At 40.3% G+C, this 26,478-nt stretch overlaps 1 protein-coding gene and 1 long non-coding RNA gene across 2 annotated transcripts in view; one reads left to right on the forward strand and one right to left on the reverse strand.

Annotated features, from left to right (window-relative positions):
- Positions 1–26,478, reverse strand: part of CNIH1 (cornichon family member 1) — a 39,360-nt gene that overhangs the window by 1,698 nt on the left and 11,184 nt on the right. The window contains exons 2-4 of the mRNA XM_021004757.2: positions 14,288–14,356; positions 9,681–9,793; positions 8,990–9,133 (exon numbers count right to left, since the gene is read on the reverse strand). Of these exons, the coding sequence (XP_020860416.1) occupies positions 8,990–9,133; positions 9,681–9,793; positions 14,288–14,356 (326 nt within the window). The remainder of the gene's footprint in view (positions 1–8,989; positions 9,134–9,680; positions 9,794–14,287; positions 14,357–26,478) is intronic.
- Positions 17,917–25,661, forward strand: LOC110220660 (uncharacterized). The gene is made up of 2 exons (XR_002327929.2): positions 17,917–18,254; positions 23,339–25,661. It is a non-coding gene; the product is annotated as an uncharacterized LOC110220660 (long non-coding RNA).

Raw genomic sequence — 26,478 nt, forward strand, 5'->3', positions numbered from 1 at the left:
GGCAATGGAATAGCATATTGCAAGAATAAATGGCTGTGTGAAAAATCTATTAAGCTGAGAAGCAAAATATGGCATAAAACATTTGGGCAAGTATTAATTAAAGGGATTAAAATATCTAACTGGATGGAAGAAAACACATGAGTTAAACAGCCATAAAGCTGGAATGAGGGAGACAGATAGCTTTGTTAGGGCAATTCAAGTATCCAGATACTTCCTTAAGGTCTTATTCTGATAAAAGCAGTGCATGATTAATTAACCTTGCCGGTAATTTAAACTTTTACAAAGGTGGTAGAAGTGCTATTACAGATCCAATTCTAACCAGCAAGGAAAAACTTGTTGCTCAAGTAGAAATGACAGGTGACATAGCACTAATAATAATATATATATGCATATGTGTGTATATATGTACAGAGAGATCTCGAGGGCACAGTTAACTACAGCCAAGTACTATGCTAAGTACTGAGGAGACAAATTTTTAAAAGAGATGGACCCTGGCCTCAAAAAACTTATACATCTTAATGGAAATAACATATAGGGAAGAGGTAGCCAGGGAAAGGTGTTTTGATCTGGTAAATCAAAGGAATATCAGGAAAAATTGAATGTATACTTAAGACTTCTTGGTGAATGTATACTTAAGACTTCAAAAGAATTCAAAGAAAAGTTTCCACTGGCTTAAGACTAAAAGGGAAGTTGGCTCAAGAAGGACGGAAGACTCTCAAGAACGAAAGAAATCTTGTCATCACAGACTGGTTATTAAGTAAGTACATAATCTTTTTTTTGCTGTTATTGCATCCCAAGGGCCTAGCTTGGTGATTTGCACATAAAAAGGTACTTTATAAATAATGAGTTTATGGCCTTATGTATGATCCTTTATTTGGATGTCTGTTTTTGTTAATGAATATTAAGTTCAGGAAAAATTTTACAAACCAACCCCTAAATAACTCTGAAATAAAGGAAATGGCTGTACAAGGAACTTATTAACAACTATCGATTTTTTCAAAGCCATGTATAAGAGATGAAAGAGTCACACAGAATGGCGAACGCCTGGATAGGCTGTGATCTGTATCAATGAGAGGAACATCGATACAGACCAGACCATATACATTTACCTGACGATTTAAATGACTGTACTTTTATCTGTACTTTTTGTACTTACGTACATCTTTCATATATGGCTTTTAAAAATCTGAACTTGTAAACTCCTAAGAAAGTGACTAAAAGCGTATCTTTTGATCCAGAGATTCCACATAACCAAAGGAGGCCAATGATAAAAAGTTCCATATATCAAAATATTGATAGCATTTTTTGTAGTAGCAAAAAACTGAAAACAAAGACGTGAATTGCTCTCTGGGAAGAGGACATAGTATATATATTCTGAAATGAAGATGACATAAAACCAAAAGATAATAAAATAATTTAAAAATCAAATCAAATCTGAGCTTGTTAATATGCTTCTTGTGCAGTCATATTGTTCTATTTTTATTTCTTGCCCCCAAGAAACCTAAATAAAACCAAGTGTATTTGAATTGAGGCTTTCAATAAATACTACAAACAAAAAAAGAGGCTGTAACTGACAGAATACAGAGATCATAGATTTAGAATTGGAGAACACCTCAGAAGTCATTTAGTCGAACCCCTTCATTTTATAAATAAGGAAACTAAGGCCTAGCGAGGTTAAGTGATTTGCTCAATAACACACAAGTAGTATGGCTAGGATTTTCAACCTAGGTCCTTCTAACTCTAAATTTAGTGGCCTTTCTTCTATATATCATGTTACATCAATAGCTTAGATCAGAACCAGAAAGACAGGGAGAAAGGTGTTAAGCCAAGGTCAGGGTTTCCTATTTTGACTCTATAAGAAGTTTGATAGATCCAGGGAGGCTTGCTGACAAATGGTTAACTTTTAGAGGTATGGCTCAGAGCTTCTGGGTAATCCTATTCTCTGGAAGGAGGGAGATCTTCATGGCTTAAAGGGCTCAGGCAAACTAGGAATCTTGGCTTTGATAGTGCAGTAGCTTTTTCTTTCTCAGCCCAGGAATTTTTCATGCTTAATCCAAGGAGCTGAGGACAGGGATTATCAAGGTTCCAGAGGGGTACAGCCTCCAAAGTCTTGCTGATCTTGTATAGAAAGGTAAACTATTCCTTTATCCTGCATACATTTCTATCACAAAAACTTATCTTTAGGCTAGAATAGAATGAAAGTGACTTGACAGAGAACTGAAACCTAAGATAAGTGAGGAAGTGGTAAGTCTTCAATTACTTTATCAGATAACCTAAAACAACTACATCCCATGTATTTATAGGTCAATATTCTGAAAGCTAAAGGCCAGCCAAGATGTCAATTTCTAGAAAAAAAAATTAGAATGCACTATTACAAGGACTGTTTTTTGAGTACTTAGAAATAAAAACAGTGATTACTACAAGTCTGCTTTAGTTCATTAGAAACATGTCAGCACAGCTTTGCAGTCAGATGTGAGTACCTGGGTTCAAATCCCACCTCTGGGGCTTTCCCATTGTGAGACCTTGGGAAAATCACTTAACCTTCTGGATCTCAGCTTATCTGTGAAACGAGGGTGTTGAATTTAGACTGCCTTTGAGATCTCTTTCAGCTCTAAATCTATCATGCTATAATCAAAGAATTATCATAAACATAAGTAGACCTAGATTTCAAGAAGGCATGTCAGAAACACTGTCTGGTTTAGGAGCTGCTTGAAAGACCAGACCCAAAGAATGTCGATTAATGAATGGATTTATATTAACCTTTGCAGAATACTTCAGTGAAATTTTCTAGGGCTCTTCGTTTATTGAATGGTTTTGTTCCAAATTGTTATCAATGACTTGGATGACAGTATAATCACTTACACTTCTCAAATTTATAGGCAATAAAGCTGGCATGGATAGCCAATGTGTTGGACGACAAGAACAGGGATGGTAACAGGCTGGAACAATGGGCCATATCTAATAAGATCAAATCCACTGTAGGTAAAGTCTCCTACTTAGGTTCAACTGTACAAGTAAAGGATGGGGGCTGGACAACAGCTCATATTTTAAAAGATCTGGAAGAAAAAAATGGTAAGACCATCAATGAAGTATTAAAAAAAAAGTGCACAGAACTAAAGTAGGAAACAGACAAGCAGAGTAGCTTTGGAAACAACATGCTGAAAGCATCATATGCTTATTAAAATACAAGTAACAGGATGTATAGTTTTGTATACAAGCCTTTTTTGGGGTACATAGGGAAAAGGTCATATTTGTTGGTGTTAAGTTCGGAGTAACAAAAAAAAATTATCTTAAAAAAGCTACAACTTTTAGTGAAAATTGAAGGTGAGAGGAGTCAATAATAATTGTTAACTGATTCCTTGTCTCCTCTTGGAAATATTTCATGTCACCTCTCCTCAAGACTCTCAACATGTCATTCTACTCTCATCTGATGATATTCGTCCTGAGTTCAAATATGGTTTCACATACTTACTGGCTGTATGCTTCAGTATCCTCATTCGTAAAATGGGGATAATAACAGTACCTACCTGTACCCTGGGTTGTTGTGAGGGTCAAATGAAATACTAATATGTAAAGCACACAGAGTGCCTGGCACATGGAAAGCACTATAATAAACGTTAGCTACAATAGCTAATATTGTACTTATTTGTATTAGCTCTTTATGTTTATTCACATATGTGTATATATGTATACATACGTACTCACATTTTTGTTCTCAGCATTTGTCTGGCCAATATCATATAAATGCTTGCTGAATGAACATGTAATGTGACAGTCAAAGATGCAAATGATACATAAATATTTATCAATAAAATTGAGAGAAGCATAGTGCACAATGTGACGAACAGTCTAACTTTCTGCTTGGTCAGGCTATACCTGGAGTACTCACTGGTTCTAAATGCTACTACATTTTAGAAAGGATATTCATAAGGGAAAGACATATAGAATAAGGTGAGATAATCTGAAATCCCGGCCCAGGAGAACTGATTGAAGGAACTAAAGATGTTTTAGCCTAGAGACTAGGGAACAAGAAAGTCATCTTCAATAATCATAACTCTAGAGCTAGTATGAACATTAGAAGTGATTTAATGCAAACCCAACACTTTACAGATAAGGAAACTAAAATCCAGGGATTAAGTTAAGTGACCTGCTCAAGGTCACAAATGCAGTGAACATCAAAGGTAGAATTTGAACCAAAGTCCTCTAATTCTAGAGCTAGTGTTCTTTCCTCTCTACCAAATATCTGCAAAGTTTTCCATGCTGAAGGAAGATTTGACTTGATTCTCTTGGTTCCAGAACTAACAGAAGGACTAATGAGTAGAAGCTATGAGGAAGCAGACTCTGTCAATGGAGAAGCAAAACCTTTTAATAAGTATACTGTTCAAAAATTCAAATGGCCTGCCTTGGATGGCAGTAAGTTCCCCATCACTAATAATATTCAAGCTAGGGCTGTATGATCACTTAATTAGGGATTTTGTAGAAGAGATTTATGCTTCTGCTGGGGAGTCAGACTGGATGACCTTGGAGGCCCCTTCTGATTCAATAATTATACAATACAATTATCAAAATTGGCATGGGAGCTGGAGTGGTAGAAGGGCACCATCATAATCTCTTTTAAAATAGCCTGATTAGGTGGCGCAGTGGACAGAGCACCAGCCCTGAGTCAGGAGGACCTGAGTTCAAATATGGCCTCAGACACTTGACACTTACTAGCTGTGTGACCCTGGGCAAATCACTTAACCCCATTGTGTAGCAAAAACAAAAACCAAAAATAAAAATAAAATAGCTTGATTATGATATATTGAAAAGCAAGGGAAGACTACACATTAGGCTTAGATGTTCATAAAAACCTCTCATGGTAAAAGTGGTAAGAAAAAAATATTAATAATTATAATTCCAGTTTATCAATTCCTAAACTTCAATAGCTGCCATTCTGTTGCCTTTTCCATATATCTAATCCCTGACCTGCCCTCTAGAGCAAGGTTTCTTAACCTGGGAGCTATGAACTTGTTTTTAAAAATATTTTGATTAATGCGTTTCAATATAATGTTGCCCTTAGAAATATATATATATATATATATATATATATATATATATATATATATATATATATATATATATATATGTCTTAGATGGAGGATTAGGAGCAGCAACTCAGCTAACTCTTTCAACATTTCCCTCCAAATGACCTTAAAAATAACTCCACAAACTGAATTTTGGGGTGGCAAAGCCAACAAAAGTCAGGGTGAGACATTTTTCTGGCCTAAGAAAACTTAGGGAGGTCAGCAGAAGTTTTTGACATGGGAGTAGAGGCCTGTCCAGAGCACACACACACGAGGCAGGCTGCAGCCGCAGCACCAGCAGCTTTGGGAACTCTTAGCATGGAGATGGGAGTGGGATAACTGGTCAGAAAGAGACCCACTGATGGCAATGGGTACAGCTGTCACTGACTGGCAACTCGAATGTCCATATGTAGTTCTGGGTTGCAGTACCAGGGAGGAGAGAAGTGCTCTTGGTTGATCGTAAAGGAGAGCGACCCTGAGGAGCACTAGTGCTTATAGCTGCAGGGAAGCAGGGGTGGTTCCTGGATAAAGTAGTGACTATACCTCTCCCCTGATCATACCACCCTGTCAGCACCAAAAAACTTGCAGATACAACCCCTCCCCACCAAGAACTAGCTGTGAAAGCAGAAGCACAAAAAAAGCCTGAAGTTTGGAGCAGAATCCTAACTTATAGTTCAAAGTCAAGAAATGGGCTGGAAACATGAGCAAACAACAAAAAATGAACTTGACCTACTATAAAAAACTACTATGTTGGCAGAGAAGACATAAACGCAGAAGACAACAACAATGTGAAAACGGCCACAAACAAAGCCTCAAAGAAAAATGCTAATTGGACATTAAGTCCAACAAGAATTCCTGAAGGAGTTAAAGAAAGAGATAAGGAATTGTAGAAAGAAAATTGGGAAAAGACATGAGAGTGAGGCAAGAAAATTATGAAAAGAGAATTAACAGCTTGGTAAAAGAGGAACCAAAAAAAAAAAAAAAGAAAATAATACCTTAAAAAATAGAACTGGCCTAATGGTAAACGAGGCATAAAAATTCACTAAAGAACTCCTTTTTTAAAAAGCAGAATTGGTCAAATGGAAAAAGAGATACAAAAGCTCAATGAAGAAAATAATTCCTTAAAAATTAAAACTGAGCACCTGGAAGCTATGACTCCATGAAACATCAAGAAATAATAGAACAAAGTCAAAAGAATGAAAAAATATGGAACTATGCCCAAAGGGCTACAAAAATGTGCATATCCTTTGACCCAGCAATACCACTTCTAGATCTGTATCCTAAAGAGACTGTACAAATGGGAAAAGGACCCACATGTACAAATATATTTATAGCAGCTCTTTCTGTATGGCAAAGAATTGGCAATTGAGGGGATGCCCATCAGTTGGGGAATGGCTGAACAAGTTGTGGTATATGAATGCAATGGAATACTATTGTGCTTTAAGAAATGATGAGCAAGCAGACTTCAGAAAAACCTGGAAAGACTTAAATGAATTGATGCTGAGTGAAGTGACCAGAACCAGAACACTGTACACAGTAACAGCCACAATGTTCAATGACTAAGTTCAACAGACTCATCTCCTCTCAGCAAAGCAAGACAACTCCAGAAGACACATGATGGAAAATGCTGTCCACATCCAGAAAAAGAACTACGGAGTCTGAATGCTGATCAAAGCACATTATTTGATCTCTTTTTTTTTTGTCTGTTTCTTCTTTCTCGTGGTTTCTCCCATTGGTTCTAATTCTTCTTTACAACATAACTTATGTGAAAATAGGTTCAATATGAATGTATATGTAGAACCTATATCAGACTGAAAATTTAGAACTCAAAATCTTATGAAAGCGAATGTTGAAAATGAAAAAGAAATAAATTAATTTTAAAAAAGAAGAATGAAAAAATAGAACAAAATGTGAAACATCTCTATGGAAAACAACTAACCTGGAAAATAGATCGAGGAGAGATCATTTCAGAATTACTGGACTACCATAAGGCTATGGTTCAAAAAAGACCTTAGATATCATAGTTCAAGAGATTATAAAGAAAACTTCTCTGATATCTCAGATCCAGATTCAATAGAAATTGAAAGACTCCACTGATCACCTCCTGAAAGAGATCCCAAAATAAAAACTTCCAGGGATATTATAGCTAAATTCCAGAGCTCCCAGGTCAAGGAGAAAATATTGCTAGCAGCCAGAAAGAAACAATTCAAATATAGTGAAGCCACAGTTAGGATCACAGAAGATTTAGTGGCTTCAACATCAAAGGAGCAGAGGGCTTGGAATACGATATTCCAGGAGGCAAAGGAGTTAAACTACTCAGCAAAATGGAGTATGATCCTTCAGTGAGAAAAATGGATATTTAATGAAAATAGATGACTTTCAAGCATTCCTGATGAAAAGACTAGAGATGAACAGAAAATATGACATTCAAACACAAGACTCAAGAGAAGCATTAAAAAAAAAAACACCAACAGAAATGATAATGGTCTCAATAAAGTTAAATTGTTTATATTTCTATATGGGAAGATGGTTCATGTAACTCCTAAGGACTTTATCATTATTAAGGTAAAGTAGTTTACATAAACACAGTCTATTATGTTGGGATGATCTTTAAAAAAATAAAGGGGATGAACTAGAAAGGGGAAAATTTTCTCGCATAAAAGAGGTACACAAGGAAGAGCTTTTATAACGGAAGGGGAAAAGGAGGATGGTGGGCAATGCCTCAACATCACTCTCATTAGAACTGGTTCAAAGAGGGAAGAATATACACACATACACACACACACACACATTCTCACACTCTCTCTTAGCTGGGTACAGAAATCTATTTTACCCAATACAGAAATAGGAGTGGAAAGGGATGGAGGGGATGGGAATGAGAAAAGAGAGGGGTGATTGAGAGCTGATTAAAGGAGGCAATGGTTAGAAGCAAGGTAAGACTTTTGAGGAGGAACAAGATAAAAGAGAGAATAAACAGAAGAAAACGGGATAGAGGGAAATACAAAGTAATCATAATTGTGAATGGGATTGGGATACCTCACTCATAAAATGGAAGCAGATAGCAGAATGGATTGTAAACCAGAATCCAATAATACATTATTTATAAGAGACACACTTGAAACAAAAACGCACACACAGAGTTAAAATGAAGACTTAAAGCAGAATCTAACATGCTTCAGCTCAAGTAAAAAAGTCAGGGGTAAGCAATCATGGTCTTAGAACAAAGCAAAAACAAAAATAGACCTAATTAAAAGAAATAATCAGGGAAACTAATTTTGATTAAAAGGAAATTAATAAGTTTCTCTGATAAAGGCATCATTTCTGAAATACAGAGAACTGAGTCAAAGTCATAAAAATAAAAGCCATTCCTCAATTGATAAGTGGTCATAGGATATGAACAAGTAGTTTTCAGAAGAAAGCAAAGCCATCTATATAAAAAAATGTTCTAAATCACTTAGAGAAACACAAATTAAAATAACTCTTCTTTCAGAGTATAAAATCAGCACACAAACCTCACAAATAAAGATCATTATGGACCTGTGACTATTCTCAGTCTCTGAAAGGTTATATATAGGATCCAAACTTTTTTCCCTCTAACATTCAGTAACATTCTTCCATTACCATCATTTAGCCATGGAAAGCAAGAGTTATCCTCCATAGACTGATTCAATACATGTGAAAAATCAAGGTATTATTTAAAGTTGCCCAGTATCTTTTCAAATTTCAAACTAGGTATTATATATGTATATATGTTTGTGTACATACACACACATACACATACACATGTTTTTATGTTCATGCCCATTACACCTCATTATTTAAGCACTCAATCATTTATATGCTAAAAGTTAAAATGGTAAGCTTAATGGCTACAAAATTTTCAACATGTCAAATTACTCATCTTCCATTATATTTTTCCAACTTACCCATAAAGGTAGTAAAAAAATGATAGTAGGTAAAAGGCTAATTTGCACCATCCTTCCTTCTGACAGTATGCTAGAATATCTGCATTCATGATGGTTGTAGGATCATAGAGTCCTGGTCCACTCATCACTGGTCTACTCATATACCTGTAATGAATATATTTTATTAGCCACTAAGAAGGTAAACCTTTGCGTATGGGTTTTCTTCCTTTCAAAATCAAGATGAGGCAGGAAATCACATGCTTCTAATTCTACATCATAATTAATGAAAAATTTATAAATTTCAATAGCAAAACTGGACCCTAAAACAGTCAATGCAAACAATATAAAGGGTTGAACAAATAACTTCTAGTGCCAAATGCTTTCAGAAATCCAAAAAAAGATGAATAATCAAATTGGAGACAATATATTTTAATGTGTCCAGATAAATATGAAAAATACTACTACTTAGAACTGCTCTTGCACACCTCAGTTCTGATTATTGCAATAAAATATTGAGTGGCCAGGTAGCTATCCTTTCTGTCATTATTTTCTGAAAAAGCATTTTTAATTTTAATTGCTACATGCAAAATATGCGCGAAGTTATATGCCCACCTGCTTGATTATTAAAACAAGCATTACTTAATAAATTTTTAATTTGGGCTAAAGTAATTATAATTAAAAAAGGAATATTAGAAGCTTATCTAAATATTACCTCCAAATATGATATGCCAAGAGTGGCATATTGAGACCCAGTGTAAGCCACTCTGCTGCACAGAGAAACATGACACAGAAGAAAGCGTGGATGAGATATTCTGGAAGTACAAGCTGGAGGAAAAATATATAATCAGTTATCAAAACAGCCTGGCTGGAAGGTTAGTGTTAATATTAAACAAACGCAAAATTAATTATGAATAAAGTAGGAAACAAATTTCATTCAATTAAAAGCTATTTTTCAGAATCAAGAATAAAAGGGGCTGTTCAGGATTCTATGTCTTCATTGACCTTTCCACCAACAGAAGGATTTCTATGTACATAGACTGAAGACACAGCCTGCACTGCTCTGAGGAAAAGACCTAAACATTTCACAAGCCATAGGTCACCCAGCTATTACAAATTGTTGGGTGTGTGACTTAATCTGCACAGGGATCACCTGGAGAGGAACTTCCTCTCCCAAAGCTGATCAGCCCCTTCTCTGCCATTTACAATCCTAGAACAGTCCAAAGGCCTGGATGGACTCAGGTCTTCCTAACTAGGACAGTTCTCAGTTCATTACATTATGCTGCCTTTCCTCACACACAATGAATGTAATTATTTAGTATGGATAGGACAAATTTATTGGTCCTTGGAACTCTTGGGTAAGGAAATCCTTTCTATCAATGCTGATTGAGAGAGCTGCCTAGAGCACTGAGAGGTTAAGGGACTTGTTCAGGGTCACAGGGCCAGTATGTGTCAAGAGGCCACACCTCACCCGAGAGCTTCCTGGCTTCAAGCCTAGCCTTCTGTCCACAACAACCCTACACTGTACCTCTATTCAAATATAATGATGTTCAAGGGTGGGGAGGGGACTCATAATTCTAATTAGATGGTAGTAAAAATGACCACACATAATTTTTAAATTATTTTTACACTGCTATTTAAAAATCAGTTAGTATGTATTTTACTTTCCAAAACTACACATGACAAAAAATAGAAAAATGAGATATTTGACCACATGCAACATAATAGAAAATATTTCACAAAACCAAAGCTTCCCTGAATCGTTTGCATGTTAGAATTTTTAAGCTTTTAATTAAAATTTAAAATGCTTCACGTACAAACCACATAATGACCACAAAATCATATCCTCTATGCAACGATCAGCCAATAATTTCTGCACAATGTTAAGGATGTCAATATGAACAAATGCAAACAAGCTTTCTGCAATGTAGGAGGGAAATTATATCAAAACAGTGAAATTAATTACATTTTTTGGTACTGCTAAGCTCATTTTTTGGGTATCACTTGAGAAGTTGCAGATAATAGGCCTGAAAATTTCAGATTAATGAAAGCAAAGCACACAAGGACAAAGTTCATTAATAAAATTTCATTAGAATAATTAATATAAACTAATGTAAAATTTTACTTGGCACATCAAGAAAATGTGAATGATATAAACCTTAAAGTATTATAGAAAACATATGCATGTATAAGTGACCTATGTAAATACTAGAATGAGCTCAAAAAATGATGGTACTTTTATTTTTTTCATTAAAATTTTTAGTCATACAAATGATTTTAAATGAAAATATTTTAAAAATGGATTACTTCAGGTTAATTTTTAGGGGGTTTAAGTAGGCCACTTCCCTACTCTAAACTTGAGTGTTCTCTAATGCCTTTAGTATAAAATATAAATTCCTTTCTTTGGTGTTCACAGCCTGACTTCAGTGTGTGTGTGTGTGTGTGTGCGCGCACGCGCATGTGTGCATATACACACATGCGCGCACACACGCACACACACGTAGGATTAACCTTGATGGTCCAGCCATACTAGTCTTCACATTTCACACAAACTGTTCCTCACACACAGCATTCCATCTCTGTCTTTTTTTTTTTTTTACTGGATGTCCCCTATGCCTGGAAGGTATTCCTTTCTAATTTTTGACTCATAAAATTCCTCCCTTCTTTAAGACTTAGTTCAAGGACTACCTTCTACAGGAAGCCTTTCTTAATGCCAACTGTCAGTGCCTTCTCTATGTTGCCTTTATTCTGAATATACTTATATATGAATATATTGTCTTCCATGATAAATGGTAAGCTTTTGGAGTCTAGAGATTATTTTACTTTTTGTCTTTCTAGCCTCAACCCCTAGCATATAGTAGGCAATTAATATACTTAATGATGATTTAATATACTAAAACTCTCCTTAAAAAAGACCTTAGGTATAAGAATATTTTAAGATTGTACTACATCTAAGATGGTGTTCTAACACCTCAAAAGGTTTATCTGTATTCCTTAACTCAAAACAGAAAGGATTTTAATAACAATAAAAACCAGCTAATCACTTATTATTCTGCTACATAAATTCTTTCCATCATTCAATTAAGGTTAATCTGGCAGGTAACAGTATACTCATTAAATACACCTGTAAGCTATTTAAACCTAAATCTTCAGGTTAACACTTGTAGATAATACACATAATTACGTATTTTTAAACCTGACATCTAAAAATAGGAATAGCCAAGCATTTTCATAGGACTGCTCCTTTAAGAAAAAAAGGGCTTCTATACAATATCTCTATTTTAAATTAAAATATATACCCTATATATCTCATAAAGCTATATTAGTGATACTAGTTAAAACTGAATTATAACAAGCCCATTTAAAGATTCAGTTAAAAAAAAGATTAAGAATTCTTATCCCAGAAGGTTAGAACACTATAAAAGAACTGTCCCAAATGTTTCAAAACTTATATTTAGTTACAAGGATAATAAATATAGACTGGGAACTGTGGTTCTAGCACGAAACTCAATTCTCTCCATAAAGGTCTAAAATGTATTTTTATAGATCTCTCCTAGAAAACTCTACTTTCAAATCATTTTTTGTGATACTTCTTTAGGAAGTACAGCTAATAGAAAGTTAGTACTCTTCAAAATTACTTTATGCAAATAGGATTTAAAATGATAGAAGATCTAATTTGAACATGCATATTAAATTGTCCTTTGTTAAAGATTACACAAAGGGAAAAATGTATCATTTCCTTCCCCCATACTTTGGCAGAAGTAACTTTCAAAACAAATTTTAAACAGGGAAAACTGTCAGATGCACAGCTATTATGTCAACAATCACTACAATCTCCCATCCAAAATAAAGTGTGTACATCAAAATAACCCTTCTTCCATTTCCTCACTGCAACATTAGTATATCCCAAGTACATACTTTTTTTTTAAACCTGAGAATTTTTCTTTCTATTAACAAAAACAGAAAAAACAAGACATTCTATCTAAATGGAATGTCACTATTTCAATACAAAGCAAGAAGCTCATGGAAACTTTTTTAAAATGATACATGTAAGAAAAGATAGACTCTACAGTATTAAATTGCTATTGTTAAAACACTGAAATTTCTCATTTTTCTGATAGAAGGTACTTTAACCAATTTCACAGACCAAACTCTGGTGTTACCTAGTGAGCAGGCCAATCCTTCTTGTTCTAATTCTATTTGTTGGAGCCAGCCAAAAGACTGATCATTTATTTCATAACAAAGTACTTAATCTTAAACCTACCTGGTAATAAGTACTTTTTAAAGTACTTCTCACTGGAAAGTCTATACACTGTGTTTTCCGCATGGCTCTAAAGAGATATCATTTCTATTAAATATCTTCTTAGTTCCTAATTAAATAGATGTAATCAAGCCTGACACAGACTAATCCATCTAAAAGAGTAATATATCCAGCACTCCTAAGCACTGACAAACTTCCATGTAAGGTACATTGTTTAGGAATCACAACAGAGGATTTATATATCAGGAATACCAAAAGCAGTTCCCATTACTCCTGTGATGCATGTGGTGTTACAGCACAGGCCCTGAGAAGAATGTAATAAGATTCCAGGATATTCATAAGATGAGGAAGGGGAAATTGAAAAGTATAACAGTCAATTTGACATTGCAGATTCCTACTGTATATGACAGCACACTTACAAAAGACCATAATCTCAGATTATTATGACAGGCTATTACTGCTGAGGTTACTTTATTTTAACCAAAACCTCTAGAATTCCCCAAATCAAAAATTAAAGAAATTTGTCAAATAACCTAAATATGGTTGCAGTCATAGCACAAAAAAATTATGTGTACAAGCATGTAACAGTTTTCCCCACTCGATCAGCAAGCAAACATTTGCACAAAATATGAAAAATTTTGAAATTACAAACCTGAACAGGCATGGGGGAACACACCAAACAAAACATTTACATAAATACAATGTTCCTAACCCTCCCCCAACAAAATGAAGGTGGCATTAAAATATTAAACTAAAAAGCAGTACACACCTTTAATGCAATTTTGACTCTTTTAATCTTTTTGACCTTTTCAACTGTCTTTGTGCCGACAATGTAAAAAGCAGATTGGGAAAGTGTTAGTATGACAGCTGACAAGATCACCAGCAGATTAATAAGTCAGACTATTCAAGCACGAAAGGAAAAAAATAATTTTCAAAAGTCTACCTATTTTAAAAAATACACAGTTACTACTTAGGTTAATAATGGCCATTTATAATTTTATCAACATAAAAGCAAAGACCTTAAAAGGATAATGAAAACAATTTGTTATATTGTAACTTACAGGATTGAGTGTATTACATTGGTCTATAGGATTCTTGTAATCAGTCTTCAGTTCATCAAATGCTATAATCTAAAATAAAATTAAAGCAATTAGGATTTTTTTTTCAGTGAAAACCCACTTATTCACAGCCCCAAACAATAAGACAATAACTAAAGTACACGAACTTTATACCAGTAAGTACTCTGTAACCAACTTAAACCATAGATTTAAAGATGAAAGGGAACCTCAGAAGTCCCCTAGTCCAACTGCTTCATTTTACAAATGAGGGAACTGAACAGTGGGATTAAGTGACTTGTCCAAGTTCATGTAGCTAGTAAATGTCAGACACAGGACTTAAACACAGGTCTTCCTGACTCCAAGTACAGCCCTCTATCCTCTTCACCATAATGCCTCTAAAAATAACTTAGACAAGGTTTACAAGATTATAAATTCTTCTTTTAAGTTATCATTACCAGTGTTTCAGCATTACACTGACATTTATCATTATTGTTGTTATTATAACATTTCTTCATGATCTCAATTGGTTCTTTATTTCAATCAAGCAAGCATTTATTATCCATTTATTATGTGCCATATAATTGTACTAAGAACTAGAAATACAAAGAAAAGAAAATACAAAAACTGTTCCTGTTCTCGAGTAACTGATCTATTAATGGGGAAGACTACATGTTAACCAACAGGCACATATAAGACAAAGAAGGAATGGAAGGAAGGAAACTTCAGACAGGGAGGTTCAAGTGGATAAGGTGACATGGAAAGGTCTCCTGCAAAAGGTGACATTTGAGCTAACTCTTAAAGGACGTGAGGGATGTCAGCAAGTAGAGGAGATAAAGAAGAGCATTTCAAGTAGGGACTATCCCAGCGACGAAGTATCAAAAGTGGGGAACGTCAAGTACTGTTACTTATGTTGTCATTAGATCATAGAATGCGTGGAAGGAAGCGAAGTGTGAAAAGATTGGAAAGGCAGTAAGGGACCAGCTTTGTGAAAAGCCTTAAATGCCAAGTTCACTTCATAGGTTATTTACCCTGGAGATAAAGCAGTGCCCATGGAGTTTACAGAGCAGGGAAGTAACACAGGCAAAGCTACACTTCAGGGAAATCACTTTGGTAGTTGTGTGGAGGGACTTGAGGCAGGAAGACCAACAAGAAGGCTATTACAAAAGTCCAGGCCTAACCCAGGGCAGTGACTGTAAGTAGAAAGAACAGACATATACAAGAGATATTATGAAGGGAAGAACAAGAAGACTTAGCAATGGATCGACATGGTGGATTTGTTACCTGTGTAACTGGGAGAATGGTGATGCCCTCTATGGTAATGGGGAAGTATGGAAACAGGGACAAAGGGTGAGGGGGAAAAGAGAAGAGAATAATGAATTATTGTGGACATGTTGAATTTTGAGATGTCCATGGACATCTTGAATCCAGTTCAAAATGTCCAACAAGCAGTTGGAGATGTGGGACTGGAGCTCAGAAGACAGGCAAGGGCTGGGAACTGAGAATAACCTGTACAGAAATGACAGTAAACTCATGAGAGCTTATGTGATCACTAAATATGAACGTAGAAGGAAAAGAGAAGAGGGCTCCGGACAGATCCCTGCTGGACAGCTACACTTAGGCGATGTGACATTGATGAAGAACCAACAAAGGCAACTAACGGGCTGACAGGGTGTGGGAAAACCCAAAGAGAAGAGAGTATCCAAGAGGAGAAGGTAATTGATCCACAGAGTCAAATGCTGCAAAAACGTCAATGAGGATAAGGACTGAGGAAGAGAACGCTAGATTTGTCAGTTAAGAGATCACTGGTAACTTTGGAGAGAATAGTTTCAGTTGAATGATGTTAGAAGCCAAAATGGAGAAGTTTAGAAAAGAATGAAAAAAGAGGTAAGTGCAGGCACAAAGTATAGACATCTTTATCAAGGAACATGGCAGACAAAGGAAGGAGAGACAGGACAATCACTAGGGGGATAACAGAATGAAGTGGAGATTTATTTACATTTTTAGTTACATACACTAATTATATTTCATTGCAAGTTGTATTTGTATCAAAACTGGACAGAAATGAAGATGAAATCATAGAATATTTATTGACTAACATTAATTAGCTCAACATCAAACAAGATGTTTTCCAAACAATGGGGATCTGCACCTTTACCTAGTCCCATGTGTAACCAAAATCACACATTTTTAGACAGACAAATGCAGTTTTGTTGCTCAGATTCTGGCCATGGAAGATAGTGAAGAAAACTGATCTATACAGGGCTGCGGTAACCAGTTTCATGAACAATGCGATTACTAAGTGTTAACAACTATATGTACCAATACCACAAACAGGCCAATTAAAGAACAAATACACTAGCTCAGATGTCACCTTTTTCTAACTTGAAAGCTTCTTCAATAATCTGTAATTTCAACGTCATAATACTCTGTCCAACCTAGATCACAATACCATCTATGAGACTCCTCATCCCATGTAATTCTTGTTTATTTATATCCTCCCATTACTTCCTTCACAGGGTTCCCATCCAACCTTCTGGGGGTTTCCCTCTATGTTTCTAATTATTCCCTACCCTCTTCTCTTATATGGCATGATACCACTTATCACATAAACGCATGCCTCTTTCTGGCCACAAGGGGGCAGTGTGCCAGTAGCATCACCTTGGAAACGGAATTGGACCCATAATTTCACCGGTAAAAGAAAGTCCAAAAAAGGAACTGGAACCTCCTCCACAATGTAAAATCTTTTTTAAAAATCTTAATATTTTATTTTCCCAATTACACGTAAAAACAATTTTCACGTTTTTCCCCCTCTAATTTTGAGTTCCAAATTCTCTTCCTCCCTCTCCTCCTCCCATGTGGACTTACATGCGCAAGTCATGAAAAACACAATCCCATATATGTCATTCTGTGAAAGAAAATACACACAAAAAGAAACCCAAGAAAAATAAAGAAAGTAAAGAAAAAGCATCTTTGATTTGCATTCAGGCTTTTCTCATTCAGTTCTTTCTCTGGAGACGGACAGCACTTTTCATCATAAGTCCTAAACAACTGTCTTAGATCACCGCATTCCTGAGAACAGCTAAGTTATTCACAGTAGGTCAGTACATTGTTCTCTTGGTTCTGCTCATTTAACCTTGCATCAGTTCATGAGAGCATCCTGCTCTCAGAATAAAAATAAAAATAAAATGTAGAATCTTAAGAGTGGCCTGGGACATTGAGAGGTTAAGTGATTTGCCCAGAGTCACAAAGCTAGAATTTGTTAGAACAAGGGGTTGAATCCAGGTCTTCTTGATGCCAAGGCAGGCTTTCTAGCTACCATATTATAGTCCCTCTCAGCATTATCATGTAAGAGACTGGGGACACAGATTTACCACAACTTTTCTGGTTTTGAAGTACTGAACTCCATTTTGTTTTCTGACCTCCATCTTGTATGCCCTCCTTCACGGAAGTAGGAGTTCCTGCCTTAGAAAACCTGCCAAGAAGGATATCTGCCCCAATCTATTTCATGATCCTTATATGGTCCCAAAGGCAGGATTAACCAATTGTTTGGCTTCTGTAACTTCCTGCTTACGCAACCCCTGATCGTTTACTCTGTGGCTTCTGCCTTTATAAACCCAAGCTCTACCCCTGATCTGGGCTGCTCGATCTGGGTGTGTACCCCTTGCAGCCTCGAGCTAATAAATCCACATTTCAAATTGTGTCTGGGTCTTGCTCACTGATTTTTTGGTACAACATTTTGGAGGCCCCAGCAAGATTCGTGGCACACTGTGCCGTTGCAGAGACTCACCTGGGGAGGACTTCGGCCTCAGAAGGGAGGGAGGGAGGAATGGCTGTGTTCTGACTTTTAGGGGAGCCGGCCCCTGAGACATTCCAGGGCCCCAGAACTTAGGGCTGGGAAAAGCCTCCCTCCCCGACTCCGACTGTACCTCATTTCGGCCCCGTGGATTCTGGACCTGGTAACCCTCTGGAGGTGAGTATACCCAGATTTCTGTTCCCTGGTGGAGAATGAGTGCCAGATGGGGCCGTAGCGCTTAGTGCCTCGATCTCCCAGGCACCCTGAGACATCGGGACCACACCTGTATCTGGTTCCTGGTTTCTGTCTTAGTTGTGTTGGTCTATTAGTTTATATGTGTAGAGACTGTGTTTTTAAGAGGTTCTGTTTTAGATCATCTGCCTGAAACCACCTCTGTTTCATAATGAAAGGCAGGTGTCAGACTGGATCGCAGTTTTCTCCAGGGCAGTTTCTCTGACTTCCATTGGGAGGATGTGTTTGTGTTCAGGCTTTTATTGTTTGACTATGTCTGTGTTCTGTGATAATGGGGGTTTGGCTAGCACATCCAAAACCCCTTTGGGTTGTATGTTGAATCATTTTAAGGAAGTATATCAGGAAGCGGTGGATTACGGTATTACACTCAAAAAATCACAACCTACTCTGTTCTGTATGAATGAGTGGCTGACCTTCGGGGTAGGATGGACACCACAAGATAGTTTTGACAAGCAAGTGGTGACCGATGTTTGGAAAGTTGTTACTAGAAACCCCGGACACCCTGATCAGTTTGCATATATTGATATCTGGCTGACCCTTGTAACTTATCCCCCTCCCTGGTTAAAAACACTGCTCCTTACAGAAAGGCATCTGAGTGCTAGTTGCTCAGCCACAGAAGACTTCTTCCTCCAGTGACCCTCCTCAGGTTCTTCAAGAATCACAGGAAGAAGACTTTCCCCCTCCCTATTATAGGAATGGCCCCCAATCTCCTCCAAGATTGTATCCTCCTTTGCCTCTATCTGCCCCACTACCCGACTCCTCTGGCTCTCCTGTATCACCCCCAGCCCTCTTTCACCGCCGCACACATGGACGGGGGCCAAGTACCACCATGAGGACAAACCTGCTCCTGCAGTCCTTCCTCTCCGGGAAGCACCTAACCCCAGAGGACAGCCCTTTTCTAGTCTATGTCCCTTTTTCAACTAGCGACATCTATAATTGGAAGGCACAGAATCCCTCTTTCTCAGAAAAGCCCCAAGTTTTAATTGGATTATTAGAATCAGTCTTCCACATTCACAGACCCACTTGGGATGACTGTCAACAACTTCTCACCACTCTCTTCACTACTGAAGAGAGGGAGAGGATTCGACCAGAAGCAAGAAAGGCTGTCCTGGGGCCTGGTGGAGGGTCAGTGGAACAACACAGGGATGATGTGGAACGGGTTTTTCCACCCACACCCCCGAGATGGGACCCAAATACTGCTGCAGGGAGGGACGCCTTAGACACTTACCACTGCTACTTCCTCCAAGGCCTCAAGGCAGTGGCTCGGAAGCCCACAAACCTCTCCAAGGTCTCAGAAGTTCTGCAAGGTCCTCAGGAGTCCCCAGGGGCCTTCCTTGAACATGTCTACCAGGCGTATCGAATGTATACCCCTATAGACCCTGAGGCCCCAGAGAATGCTTGAGCCTTGAATGTAGCTTTTGTCTCCCAATCTACCCCAGACATTAGGAAGAAGTTGCAGAAACAGGAGGCATTTGAGGGCATGAACATGTCCCAACTTGTAGAAATCGCCCAGAAAGTTTTCAATACCCGAGGCAGTCCATCTGAGAAATCTGATAAGCGCCTAGCCAAAGTTTTAGTAGCAGCCCTTAAAGAGGCCCCGTCTTCTTCCATCCGGCGCCAAGAAGGGCCGAGAGGTCCCCTCCAGGCTTTATCTCCAAGCTTATTGCAAGGAAATTGGACACTGGAAAAATGAGTGTCCGAATAAGAAACTTCAAAAACCCCTGTTTTAGCCCTAGGAGACTGAAAGGGCCCGGGGTCTTTCTCGCTTGACCCCCATGCACCCCGGGTAAAGCTTAAGACTGGGGGTCACTCTGTCGATTTCCTGGTAGATACTGGGGCTGCCCATTCTGTCCTAACTCATCCGTTAGGCCCCTTGTCGTCAAAAACCACCCCAGGGCAGGGGGCCACAGGGAGCATTTTGTCCTGCCCATGGACTTCCGAGTGTACAGTTGATTTAGGCCGGGGTACAGTTACTCACTCATTTCTTGTTATGCCCGACTGCCCCTACCCCCTATTAGGTTGTGACCTGCTCCAGAAGCTTCAAGCCACCATATCCTTCAGGGGAGATTCAGCTTCTCTTGACCTCTCTCAGGACTCTACTATTGATCCTCCTCCCTCCATACTTGTCACTCTACCTCTGTCCTCTGAGTTTCTGCTGCATGAGGCTGCCACTCTGGGTGAGGTCAGTCCACATTTGCAGGATCTTGCTTCCTTCCCTGGTGTGTGGGCAGAATCCAACCCTCCGGGATTGGCCTCTCACCACCCCTGGGTAGTGGTCCAACTGTTAGCTACTGCTTCTCCTGTGTCGGTCCGTCAGTACCCCATGTGGCCGAGGCTCATCAAGGCATAGCGGTCCATATCTCCCGGCTCAGAGAGGCTGGTATTCTTGTTCCCTGTCATTCCCCTTGGAATACTCCCCTTCTCCCTGTTCGTAAACCAGGGACCTCTGATTACAGACCTGTACAGGACCTTCGGGAAGTGAATAATCGGGTGGAAACCATACACCCCAAGGTCCCTAACCCCTACACCCTGCTCAGCCTCCTACCTGCTGGACATTCAATTTACACAGTCCTTGATCTTAAAGATGCTTTTTTCTCTATCCCTTTGGCCCTCACTAGCCAGCAAATCTTTGCCTTTACCTGGATTGATCCTGGGGGTGGGTTTTTGGGCCAGCTAACATGGACCGCCTGCCTCAGGGCTTCAAGAACTCCCCAACACTCTTTGATGAGGCCCCACATAAGGACCTTCAGTCATTCCGTGCCTCTAATCCAAATTGTTCCCTTATTTAATATGTTGATGATTTGCTCCTGGCCGGCTCTCTAAAGCTCATTGTCTACAAGCAACCCACTCCCTCCTCTTGCTCTTACAATCTCTGTGCTATAGGGTATCCTCTAAGAAAGCGCAGATCTGCCAAACTTCTGTCACCTACCTCAGATACCTTCTCTCTGAAGGTAGGCGCTCCCTGTCTCACTCTAGAATCCAGGCCATCCTTGACACCCCCACCCCGACTACCAAGAAGCAGGTGCGTGAATTTTTAGGTACTGCTGGCTACTACAGATTATGGATCCTTGGGTGTGCCGAGATCGCCAAACCTCTTTATTCCGCTACAGCTGGCTCTGGCCCACTTCAGTGGTCAGCTGCTGAACAGCAGGCTTTTGACTCCCTGAAACAGGCCCTCCTCTCTGCCCCTGCCCTTGCCCTACGTGACATCGCCAAACCTTTTCATCTCTTTGTTGCTGAATCAAAGGGGGTGGCCAAGGGTGTGCTCACCCAAACTCTTGGCCCTTGGCAACGACCACTGGCTTACCTGTCTAAGCGTCTTGACCCCCCAGCGTCAGGGTGTCCACCCTGTCTCCGGTGGCTGGCTGTCACGGCACTCCTCGTGAAAGAGGCAGACAAGCTTTCTCTCGGAAGCCCCTCTCTATTACTGCCCCCCATGCTGTGGAGGCTCTCCTCCGCAGCACCCCCGACCTCTGGCTTTCCAATTCTCACCTCACTCAATACCAGGCTCTCCTTCTTGACCAGCCCCGCCTTATCTTCTTGAAAACCTCCATTCTAAATCCCGCAACGCTTCTCCCCAATCCTGGTCCCCATCCCTTTGACGCCCCCATCCATATTTGCTTTCAGCTCTTGGATGAAATTCAGTGTGTCCGTCCTGACCTCTCCGATAGGACCTTGTCCAATCCCCGAATGACCCTTTTCACAGATGGCAGCAGTTTCACTGATTCAGGTCTCCGCCGGGCTGGGGCAGCAGTTGTTTCCTACACCTCCCTTTTGGTTCTTTGGTCTGCCCCCCTGCCCTATGGCACTTCTGCCCAAAAGGCTGAACTCATCATCCTGACCCGGACCTTACGTTTGGCTACTGGCAGTTCGGCGAACGTCTACACTGACAGCTGCTGTGCCTTCGCTACAGCCCATGTACACGCAGCCTTGTACTGTGAACGAGGTCTCCTGACCTCAGCGGGGAAAACTATTAAAAATAAGGAGGCAATTCTGGCCTTATTAGAGGCTGTCTGGCTACCCGCTAAGCTGTCCATCATTCCCTGCCCCTGTCACCAATCTGGGAACTCTCTAGAGGCTGTGGGAAATCGCGAGGCTGATGCAGCCGTGAGACAGGTGGCCCTGGGAGTTCTACCTGAGTCTCGTGTTGTCCCCTTATGTTCTGTTTTCAAGGCACCCCCACCCTTTTACTCATCCTTGGATGATTTCTTCACAAAACAAAAAGGGAGGAGTAAGAACAACCTTGGGTGGTGGGTCCTCCCTGAAGGGCGAGTCTTTGTCCCAGAAGCACTGGGAAGAGAATGGGTCACATGGTTACATCAGATCACTCACCTAGGGAGACGTAAAATGGGCCTACTACTGAGAGAGGTATTTTATCCCACACTTGGACAATCTCCTGGCCACTACAACTGCCCAGTGTCGGGCACGCGCACAAGTTAACACAAAACAGGGAAAAATTACCCCCATAGGGATCAGGCTACGAGGTTTGCAGCCAGGAGAACATTGGGAAGTTGATTTCACAGAAGTGAAGCCCCCAGCAGCAGGCCATAACTATCTTTTGGTTTTTGTGGATACTTTTTCAGGGTGGGTGGAGGCTTTCCCTGTGAAACATGAAACAGCCGTAGCAGTAGTAAAAAAGGTCCTGAACACCTCATCCCACGCTTCAGTCTCCCAACTGGCCTAGGTTCTGACAGCGGCCCAGCATTCACAGAGAAGATATCTCAAGGAATAACAAACGCCTTAGGAGTGGAATGGAAATTGCATTGTGCCTACCATCCTCAGAGCTCAGATCAGGTAGAAAGAGCCAACTGAACACACAAGGAATTCCTCACTAAACTGGTCCTAGAGACTTGGTTACTCTCCTTCCACTGGCTTTGCTCTGTAGCTGGTGTACCCCCAATAGACTAGGCTTCACACCCTTTGAAATCCTGTTCTGCAGACCCCCGCCAATTCTTCCCTTGATAAGGGAGGAACTCCGGGCGGATGTCACTAATTCTTCCCTAATTAAGTTCCTGCAGGGGCTCCAGGAAACACAGAGGACTCCCCTGAAATCTGTCCGAGACGCTCTACCAGTCCCTACCTGTGACTATACACGCTTTCAGCCCAGAAGACCCAGTCCTGGTCAAGAAGTACGCTGCCTCTGGCCTGGAACCTAAGTGGAAAGGTCCCTACACCGTGATCCTGACCACTCCAACAGCCATAAAGGTGGACTCTATCCCTGTCTGGCTTCATCATTTACTAGTAAAGGCAGCTGCTTCATCTACCAGTCCTGAGAAATGGGAAACGATACCAGGTCCAGATGCCCTTAAGTTGTGTCTCTCCCAATCAAACCCTTCCTAATCTTTCCTTTTGCCCCTCTTTTAATCCCTTGCATTGGACACCCTAATCCCCACGCTCCTTTACCAAAACCTAAGTGGGTCCTCAAATCCAGGGGGGCTAACCACGAACACGCCCTCACTCTGCCTGACTGCCTACCTGGCCCCCACGGCCCTGGCGCCCTCTTCAGTGTTCCCAAACCACCGTGCTCTGGCATCCCTTCCAAACCCTTTCTCTGCCCAGGGTCAAATGTATGTCAGCCTCCTTACTACTTTGACCCGGCAGCATCTTTTACCCTCATGGCCAACTCTACTGGGGGGGGGGAGAAAAAAGGGTGCTCCTCACTGTATATAAACAGGTCCCCGAGAGGTTCCCTTTGCCCACTGGTCCTCTAGGAGGATTGGCCCTCCCACCTAAAATTCTTCCCAATCCTCCAACTCCCACTAGGATCCCCTCTGAGTGGTTCAGCACCCCTCAGCCACCTAAAATTCTTCTCAATCCTCTGACTCCTACTAGGACCTCTCAGGCTGACCCCTCTCACCCCTCTATTATGGGACTGCTCCAAGCCATCCATGGTGTTGTCAACTCCACCTGGCCTGACCTACGGCCTAGTTGCTGGCTGTGTATGGATGCACAGCCTCCATACTATGTGGGAGTGGCAGTTAATGGTTCTGTTTCCCATTGCTCAGACTTGGAGAACTGCCGGTGGGAACAACCTAAGTTGACCCTGGGGGATGTCCAAGGCAAAGATATCTGTCTTACCTCATCCTCCTCATCCCTGGAAACTTCTCCTTACTCTCCTGTCTGTAATAGTACCGTGGTTGTTCCAGAATCCTCCTCCTCTTTTTATTCAGCGCCATCCGGCGCTTGGTGGGCCTGTCTAGATGGGATTACACAGTGTGTCTCTGCTGTGGTGTTCCTAAAGGAATCTGAGCCTCTACGTATATTAGTCTCCATTATCCCCCGGGTCTCCCTTCTCCAGGGCTGGGAGGGTTGGGAGTACTTCACTCATGAGGGCAGTGAGGGCAGTGTGTCCTACTGAAGCAAGCGAGCTGTTCCCCTCCTCATCCCTATCCTCATGGGGTTGGGGTTAGTGGTATCAACCGCTGTAGGTACCGCTGTCCTAGTCCGAGGAAAGGCCAGTTACCAGGAACTCAGTGCTTAGGTCGACGTAGACCTCAGTCATCTGGAGCACTCTATCTCCCAACTGGAGAGACAGGTCAACTCTGTGGCCAAGATGGTTCTGCAGAACCGGAGGGGTCTGGACTTACTGTTCCTCAGGCAAGGAGGCCTTTGTGCTGCCCTCGGGGAGGCCTGCTGTTTCTACGCCAATAACTCAGGTGAAGTTCAGGAGAGCCTTTCCCTGATACGGAAAAATATTGCAGACAGGCAGAGGTAACGAGAAAGGAGCAAAAACTGGTTACCAGAGCCTGTTTTGGACGTCCCCATGTTTAACCACTCTTATTTCTGCCTTGGCCGGGCCTCTGCTCCTCTTCACTATAGCCCTAATTTTTGGTCCTTGTCTAGTTAATCGACTCCTTGACTTTGTTAGATCCCATATTAATTCAGTTAAGTTACTATTGGTCAGAGATCCCCGCTATCAGCCGCTGGCACCAGCCTCCTTTGCACTCTACAGTGATGCAGCCTCTGCCACATCAAGGGTTTGACACGGTACACAAAAGAAGTGGGGAATGAAGTACTGAACTCCATGTACTGAACTCCATTTTGTTTTCTGACCTCCATCTTGTATGCCCTCCTTCACGGAAGTTGGAGTTCCCGCCTTAGAAAACCTGCCAAGAAGGATATCCGTCCCAATCTATTTCATGATCCTTATATGGTCCCAAAGGCAGGATTAACCAATTGTTTGGCTTCTGTAACTTCCCACTTATGCAACCCTTGACCGTTTACTCTGTGGCTTCTGCCTTTACAAACCCAAGCTCTACCCCTGATCAGGGCTGCTCGATCTGGTTGCGCACCCCTTGCAGCCGCGAGCTAATAAATCCACATTTCAAATTGTGTCTGGGTCTCGCTCGCTGATTTTTCGGTACAACAGTTTAAATCCTGACCATGCCACATGTTACGTGTTTGACTTTAAGCAAATCACAACTTTTTCCCTGGGAAGCCTCATATAATCTCTACATCACTTTGAGCTCTAAATTTATGATTCTATGTTAATCTTTCTATCAGATGTGATCACTATTGTTTATCAGTGATCAGCATATTAAAGACATTTCTCAATATTTTACAATATACTAGTATTCATTAAAAGCTCTCAGAACTTCAAAAGGTGTTATGCAAAAAATTAGGCTTATAAACAAAAGAATGCACTTAAACACATTTTGTGGGACTAAAATGAAGATAAAAAAAGAATCACGTATATTTAAAAATATGTTGAGACTATAATTGTAAACAGAATAACAAAATTAACTCATTACTTGTGAACATTGGCCAGCTGGTCACTCTGCATTCTAGAAATAAAATACAAAAAACAAAGTTGTTAATTTAAGTCCAACACTCATGCTGGCCTAGAGGTGATATGTAGGTTATCAAAGGCTATATGAGTGGGCAGCAAGTTCTGGAAAATTCTGGCAGGTGAGACCTAACTCTGGCTGGTTTGGCGACTCAGGTTCAGGACTAGAATGAAGTAAAACATTAGTTGATCATCTAGGAGTTAACAAAGCCACGTGGAAAGGATAGTTGGCAAAGACACAGTACTGGGTCAGGGAGAGGCAAACTTCCCTCATTCCCTGCCTTTCTCTATATGAAAACAAGTCTTATCAGAAGGGTGAGTTGTGGAACATCTCTCAAGTCTGAGAAGCAAAGACTCCTAAAA

The sequence above is a fragment of the Phascolarctos cinereus genome, unplaced genomic scaffold (assembly GCF_003287225.1).
Source record: "Phascolarctos cinereus isolate Bilbo 61053 unplaced genomic scaffold, phaCin_HiC Scaffold_3;HRSCAF=262, whole genome shotgun sequence".
Taxonomy (NCBI): Eukaryota; Metazoa; Chordata; class Mammalia; order Diprotodontia; family Phascolarctidae; genus Phascolarctos; species Phascolarctos cinereus.